This window comes from Phasianus colchicus, chromosome 3 (genome assembly GCF_987193195.1).
Source record: "Phasianus colchicus chromosome 3, bPhaCol1.hap1.1, whole genome shotgun sequence".
Taxonomy (NCBI): Eukaryota; Metazoa; Chordata; class Aves; order Galliformes; family Phasianidae; genus Phasianus; species Phasianus colchicus.
Window position 1 is genome coordinate 42,670,282 of NC_143438.1, and position 7,886 is coordinate 42,678,167.

General features: G+C 39.2%; 1 protein-coding gene across 3 annotated transcripts; it reads right to left on the reverse strand.

The window, feature by feature from the left end:
- Positions 1-1,361: 1,361 nt before the first annotated feature.
- Positions 1,362-5,880, reverse strand: MC5R (melanocortin 5 receptor). Of its 3 annotated transcripts, none has more exons than XM_031589009.2 (2): positions 5,530-5,880; positions 1,362-4,698 (listed from the first exon to the last, which is right to left on the reverse strand). In XM_031589009.2, exons 1-2 carry the CDS (start codon positions 5,616-5,618, stop codon positions 3,639-3,641), a joined length of 1,149 nt encoding a protein of 382 aa, XP_031444869.2. In that variant the 5' UTR covers positions 5,619-5,880; the 3' UTR covers positions 1,362-3,638. The 3 variants fall into 3 exon arrangements, with proteins under 3 accessions (XP_031444869.2, XP_031444871.2, XP_089993460.1); XM_031589011.2 differs by having other exon boundaries at positions 5,522-5,880; XM_090137334.1 differs by lacking the exon at positions 5,530-5,880 and having other exon boundaries at positions 1,362-4,386; positions 4,473-4,562.
- Between the last annotated feature and the right edge of the window lie 2,006 nt (positions 5,881-7,886).

A 7,886-nucleotide genomic window follows, 5' to 3' on the forward strand; every position in this document is an offset into this window, starting at 1 on the left:
GCTCACCACACCATTCCTAATACAAGCCAAGATGCCATCAGCCTTCTTGACCACCTGGGCACACTACTGGCTCATATTCAGCTGACTGTCCATCAATACACCCTTTCCATCAGGCAGCTTTCCAGCCACTTCTCCCCAAGCCTGTAGAGTTGCCTGGGGTTGTTGTGACCAAAATGCAGGACCAACACTTGGCCCTTTTGAAACTCATACAGTTAACCTTGGCCATCAATCCAGTCTATCCAGGTCCCTCTGTAGTGCCTTTCTCCCCTCTGGCAGATCAACACTCCCTCCCTTCTTGGTATCGTAAATCTGAACAGAGTCATTTATGCACCATCACCCCCCATCTGCATTGTTATGGAACAAAGAATCTAGTCTTCAGCTTTATGAGATGAAGTTCAGGTGCTAGAAATGTTGGTGAGGTGTTTTTTGTTTTGTTTTAACATTCTGCCAGCTCCCACTAAACTGCTTAAAATGCATCTGTGATTTCATCATCCTCTGTGAGTTTATAGAGGTTGAATCCACCTAATATAGATTAGAGTTCGGAGTCATTCCTCACTAAGAAAAAAAAATACTGACATATAAGTCGGAAGCAGTGCTGGTCACCAAAGCAGCAGGGGGAAAAGAAAGTTGGTTTTGAAGCTCTGGAATAGAAATAATTTACTTCTTTTCAATGACTGACACCAACCCTAAACTTCTAGCAGTATATGCAAGAGCAGTACCATTAGCTGTAGGGACATGATGCAACAAATGCCTAGCAGCTAATTTTTTCATGGCTGTTCTTTGACAGCAAATTTCATGCTTCGACTGTGCCTGTCTGTCCCAGTCTGTCAGAATGCTTTCCAAGAAGGGAAAGCATGCTAAATGTTCCTTTCATTTCTCTAGTGAAGCAGGAGAAAGAAACAGATTAAAATATATTATGAGCTTACATGTGTTTGATATGCAATCCTATAGCATAAACATAAACTTTTTTTTCAGGGACTGGTCTAGTCTGTTCTTAAAAATGCTTTCATTTCCCCCTAAAGATGACTTAGTTTGTACAATGGAGATGTAATTCTCGCACCAACAGGAATATTGCTTCAAATACAACCACATGTGTGAACCTGCCACTCAGCCAGAGTGGCAAGGCATCTGTTTATACTGAGAATTGAAATCCTAGAATATAATATTCCTTCTGTGAATAATCTAGAAGGTGTAAATTAGTGACAAGTGTAGCACACATTAAAACAAATAACCAAAAATAGTGGGTTTTCCAACAATCCAGTTTAATAGTTTCTTCATATATTTGTGTTTTTACATCAAATAAAATGGCAACAAAAAAAAAAAAAAAAAAAAAAAAAAAAAAAAAAACCAGAAATGTACAGTTCAAGAAAATACCCAAAGCCATTACCATTTTGGCTTCCTATTTGATGATATACAGTTATGTACAAAACTGTTTTATTTGCAGTAACCAGTGAAGATTTAGTGATTTATTTACAATGTCAGCTGGTGCCTTTTGCTATGCAATTGAGCTGTTTCATTTTTGGTATTTACATTCATAGTAGCAGAAGCCCATTCCCAAAACTTATTTATAGATAGGGCTAAGACATGGACTGAAACAAAGCAAGACTCTCACTACCAATCACAAATGCATCTGTGAAATCCTATTTTTATATAAAACTGAAGGAAGAGTCCAGCACCAAATGCACTGCTGTAGCCATTATATTGACAGTCAATATTATAAAGTGTCTCCACTGAGAATAGCATTCCCACTCATGCCTGGGGGAAGTACGTGCAAGCTGGAGGCAGTATATATTTCAAGCTGCAGAAGATAGATAGAATATATAACTCTAATGGTACTTGTCTTGAAGTAGATATCTTGCCAGAGACCTCCAAAGCAAATGAAGATACAAAGTATGTTATCCTTTTAAATGCGTATGGAGAATATTTTACAGTTCTTACACAGAGGTTAAGCTAGGAGGTGTAAAAGATGAACATTTCATCATAATACACAAGCTGTTTCAGAGAATCACAAAATAGCTCAGATTGGAATGGAACTGCAGAGGTCTTCTATTCTAAATCATTCAGAGCATGGCCAGCTTCAAGGTTAGAGTCAGCTTTAAATGTAAAACAGGTTGCTCAGAGCTGTGTCTGATTAAGTTCTGAATATCTCCAAGGATGGACAGTATGAAAATGCTGGGCACCTACTGTCATGTTTGACCACTTTTATGTTAAAAAAAAAAAAAAAAAAACTGCTCACAACATCCAATGAGAACTTTTCACCTTAGAAGGACAATCTAAGGTTCATTACGTCAATTATAATCCTTCTATTGACAACAACATCATTAGAGCATCTCTAGACCAAATATAACAGCATTATTCTCTAGGCTTTTTAGAAGAAAGGTTTCATTTTTCTACATTATATTCTGACAGCTAGTCAGTAGGGTACCACTGCTTGAAATATTTACCTAGCTTGTACGTATCCACTGGCATCAGGAAATCAATGCCACAGTTGCACTTCCTTAATCTGTGACAAATTCAGTATTTTGCACATTATACAGCTGTTACAGAACAGCATGCTTATGAGATCATGAGTAGGTGCAAATTGCTCACATAAAATGCATGAGGGTTTCACCACAGAAACCTCTCAGCAAAGATAATAACAGTTTGTTTGGGGAGCAAAAGCTAGTATTTCATATTATAGCTGCATGTTTGAGATGTGATCACGTTTGTTTTGCTGTCAGCCTGCTGTCCCTCCTGATTGTCAAACCTGTTTTGTCTCTCACAGCTTGAAAAATGCAATCTACAGCATGGTTTCCTCCAATAAATGCTGCTCCTAGCTAAAATGCTTTTCTAGCTCCTATATAAAGGCAGTCACTCACCCGATCATTCCTTCCCAAAAAAACATTACAGCATGAGCTAGAGGCCACACGTCCTTTACTTCCCTAGCCCTAGGAATGAGGAAAACAAACTAAAATTAGCTCAGTCTTTGTATTCAGGCTTAAAATCTCCCCACATACACCATTATAAGAACACATACAGTCAGAGATGACAACCTACTGTGTCCAACCTAGGAAATCTGTTGCAATGCTTTCTTCTTAAATACCACACATTTTATGACAGTAACAGTTACAACCAGAATACAAGACACCGATGTATGCATACATATCGATCGTAACTTTGTTGAGCAAGGTATGTGAACCCTCATAATTGGAGCTACTTTTCTGACTTTATCCCTTTGGAAGAAAGCAGAAAAAAATAATAATTCTAGGCATCAAAATGAGCCATGCTGTATCTAGAGAGAGAATGAGTATCAAGGGAAATACGTTTTGGGATGCTGATGGGCTTATTTACACAGCCAGTCACACTTGTCACATTTGGTAGAAAGGGAAATAAGGCTTTCCCTGTGCAGTCCTCTTGTAAGATCCAGACTCTTCAGAAGGGTAAATGAGATGCAAAATATTCTTTCTCCCCTCAGTGTAGATGCACACAGTAACTCCTACCATCAGTGTGAGGGTGGTGCATGGATGGAAAGAAAAAAACAGTTTCTGATTGCCACAAAAATCTTGACAGCTGACTAAAGATGTTCCACAGGCCTCTCAGCAGAATGACAAGGTGATGCAAGATGCTGCATTTCAGTTCTCTTCCCTGGTTTTGTTTTCCTAATATTTGTTTGATAGCCCACAGACCATTCTCACACTATAGCAACAAATTATCTCTTTGAAAGTCTTCCTCATTTCCTGGCTACGAAAGGCATAGATCAAGGGATCAATCACCGAGTTGCACATAATGAGAATGAGGTACATGTTGAAGTGAGACATGAAGCAAACGCAGTAGAGGTTTTGAGGGCAGGAGATCATCAGGATGAGATGGAGGAAGAATGGAGCCCAGCAAACAATGAAGATGCCGAGAAGCATAGTCAGAGTGATGGCACCCTTCATGCTGGTTCTTTGATGGACAGAGTTGTACCCAGGCAAAGCAGCTATTTTCTTCACGTGAGTACGAGCCAGGAGGAACATATGGATGTACAGTGAAACCATGAGGAACAGCATGGTAAAAAACATAGTGATGAGACAAATTATAACGTAAGTTGATTCATAATAAAGAATAAAGATAATGCCACAGCCTGTGCAAAAGGTCCAAATGCATGCAATGATAAGCCCTGATCTTTTCACTGTCATGATGTTGTGGTAACGCAGGGCATAGAAGATAGTGATATATCTGTCTACTGCTATCGCCAGCAAACTGCACATGGAAGCCACCACAGATATGCAGATCAGTGAATCAAAGACATTGTCTATATGACGGACGAAGGCATCTTCCATAATTATGTGCCTATTGTTTATTAAGTATATTGTTATGGTCTCCCAAGCATTAGACACGCTAACCAGCATGTCAGCCACTGCTAAACTGCAAACAAAAAAATACATGGGTGAATGCAGGTTCTTGTTCTTAACAATTGCACATATCACTAAGATATTTTCAAGGAGGCTTACAATGCCCAGGGTTAGGAACACCTCAGCTGCAATGACCACCTGCTCACATGGTGACGACTTGCTCTTTACAGTAGGCACAGTAAAGTTGCTGCCAAAGGCACTCAGGTTTAGTTCAGAAACATACAGTTGCGAGGATGTGTTCATGTCTGGAAGCAAACACTTTCTGTTCTCTCTGAGGAACTTGCCAAGGAGTGTGGTAAATGCATTTTCCAAAAGGCAAAAGACCCTGCCAAAAAAAAAAAAAAAATACAGCATGACAAAAACAGGCAGAAGTTGACAAGACAAATATCAAACATTTCTATTTAATTTGGCTTGTACACATCCTGCCTCTTCTACACAATATTCCGCTACTGATTCTAAATTAACTTCCACTTGGCTCAGAGTTTTTCTGCCCATCCAAACTGGGAAATTAAAGCCACAGACTAATGAAGAGATTCATACATTCTTCTCTTGCACTTTAGTTTATCCTATTCAGTCTCCCAGAAGCAATCACACTGTCCTGGAAATTCTGCCAAACACAAATAGACAGCAGAATTTCAGTTCTCAGAGCCCAGAAATGCAGGAGAAAAGTACTACATTGTGCAGAACCTCATCATTGGAATGCAATATATAGAAGTACTGCCACAAATAAGAACTGAACATTTTCAGTAAGAGATTTACATGCTTCCTGAACTTTGAACTACTTAAGTTTGCACAATCTGTGTTACAAACAGTCTGTCTGTGCTATGCTAACAAGCTCATTTTAAGAGCAGAGTATTAAACCACGAACCAAGGCAAATGCTTACATTCTGGGATTCCGTGAGATTACAGAATCAGTAGGAGGGAATTCTGGCCCAGCAATAAGTTTTCTATTCCAATTCATGAGTACTTTTTGTCTTTTAGTAATGCGAATATTCAGTGCAAGCTGTAAGACATCATATTCTTAACATGGGGAACTCTTACAGCTGATTGTCAATTACTTGTTGCAAGTAAAATTCAAAGCTCCTCAGGCAAAACTATTTTCAGTTTTTAAACATAACCTTTCATTTTCAATCAAGAAATAACTGTACCTATTTACCAGAGCTGCTCCTTCAGCTGCTCTTCCTCTTCATCTCCTGCAGCCTTTCCTCCAGAGAGCAGGAGTTTCAGCCCCTCCTCACCCGACATCTGGGGCTGGGGACTCCTTGGTGGGGATGGATGACATTATAGAGGAAAATGAATGAGTAAATCCATACAGTCAAGGCTGAGCACGCATAAATTACTCACTGTGCAACTGCCCTTTTATAGTCTCCGAACAATAATGACTTCAGTACTCAAACTGTGGCTCCTCCTCCCCTTTGCCCCTCTGAACTTCGCTTTTCACTGATCCTGTTAGCAAAGGTTCCGGTCTTTACCACCATCTAGTGGTCTTTGCCTGTCTTTCTTTTTATCAGGACAGTGATTCAGATCTAAAACTCGTGAGCTTTTAAAATTCTTGCTGTTCCAATACCTTTGGGGAAAACTACATTAAAGGACAAAATGCACTAGGCATGCTGCTTGCTAAGCACATCTCATATGGATTGGTTTTTCTGTTTTCTCTGCTTTTGCAAATACTCGCTATCCATAACTTCACATTCCAGAAGAGATAAGAGCAGAAAATCATTGTTAAAGTAGGAGGCTTATTTTATTGTTCTTAAATACATTTGTCTTTCATCCACAGTTAGTTTTGTAAGAATAGGAAGCACACCATCACACAACTCATAAAAGAACATACTATCAAGCCTATCACACCACTAACAGAAGAGAGAAGCAAAGCCATTTATGTGAGAAACAATATAGAAGAAATAAATGATTGTATCCCAGCTCCCTTGTCTGGAGCAGAGATTTCCATGCATATAAGGAGGAGCATACAGAACACTGTGCTGGGAGCCAGAGATGAAGTTCTCTCTTTCTCCATATTGCCACCTTTCCACAAATCAGAGGATTGGATTTCTTCTGTGGTATACAGTAACTCCAAAAGCTTATTTTTAACCTACAGCATTTTTTTTCTTAAAGAATCACCACCAGAAAGCACAAATGATAGGGTTGTACAATGTGCTGTTTTCACTGTCTACTTAGATAGATTTTATTGATAGAATGCAGCTAAATCTGTGTTTCTGATTGTTATACTCCACAGAAGCTTCCTTTGTTGTTACTGCAAGCTTCACTTCAGAAACCCTCAAAGACCTGAGCCATTGTATGAAAGGTGCTTATGTATGAATAGTCCCTGAGCCAGAGGAGATAGTGAAAAATGTTCTGATTCATATGCGTAAAAAGGCTTCTTTAAGACTAGGCAGTTAGTCTGGAGGTGAACTTTGCATACCCCTTCTCCCTGCTAAAGGAAAGAGAATTTAGATTACCACAAAATAGAGGCAGAAAACTATGCTCAAGTACAGCTGTTAGATCTGAGCAGATAGTGCCAGCAAATAAACAGCACCCGAACAGCAAGTGAACAGAATCTGAGCTCAGAGCTCCTTGCTGTGCTCAAAAGAATATAGGATGCCCATCTCCAGTTCTCTTTCTGTTCTGCAATGTAAAGGATGTTTTGGTTCTTCTACATAATCTTTAGTTATCTTAGTTATCATTAGTTATTGTTTACATGGTTTCTGAATTTCCCACAGCAGACTCTGGAAATCATACACCTACACATAATGTCTTCCTTCTTTCTCACTTCTTATACCTACCAATGTCTGTGCAGATGTTGTGCTTTTTCCACTTTTACTAATTTCCCTTCTAGTACCCTAATATTTTGTTTATTATACTCTCTCCCCTTAAATTTGGTTCATCTCCCCATTTACAATTCCTTCTGTACATTCAGTCACTCAGTTTCACAAAATTCTTACAGATCATCTTATCTGCCTTCATGGTAGTTCTGTGTGCACCTTAGAGCACTCTGGGCAGACCACCTGATTGCCAGAAAGAAGTCACACGGCAGAGGAGATGGGCTGGCTGCTATTCCTTAGTGTAGTGTCAGGTCTCTCAGATACAAATTATGAAGCAACCTTTTACCCTTTGCCACAGCCCAGACACTGCAGGCCAGACCCTTGTTATAAGTGGCAATGCTGGACTAAGAAACTCTTTTACTTACAGAAAAAACTTTACAGGAAAAAAAAAAAAAAATGATCTGCCTGGAAACTGGGATAAATCATTAGATCTGTATAGATCTGATGTCTGGTATAGATATAGTTTGTTTACTTTAGAAGATGAGATGAAGAAATGCTTGGAAAAAAAAACAACAGTTTAATGGTAACATTTCTGCAGCAAACAGCTATGCACATAACAGCTGAAGGGGCACCCAATTAGTGACCAGTGATTAAATGAATTCTGAGGATTGTAAATGCAGGGCATAGGTTCTTCAGGTTCTCTATAGATTTTCTCAGGAAGAACTGTAAGCTTCCAACCTTACAGATGGAGGGC

Bases quoted from the DNA above. Each gene is read 5' to 3' on its own strand.
- MC5R (XM_031589009.2), bottom strand. From the start codon at position 5,618: ATGTCGGGTGAGGAGGGGCTGAAACTCCTGCTCTCTGGAGGAAAGGCT. The intron at 4,699-5,529 runs GTAAATAGGTAC...TTTTTTTGGCAG, and splicing joins CAGCTGAAGGAGCAGCTCTG to GGTCTTTTGCCTTTTGGAAA.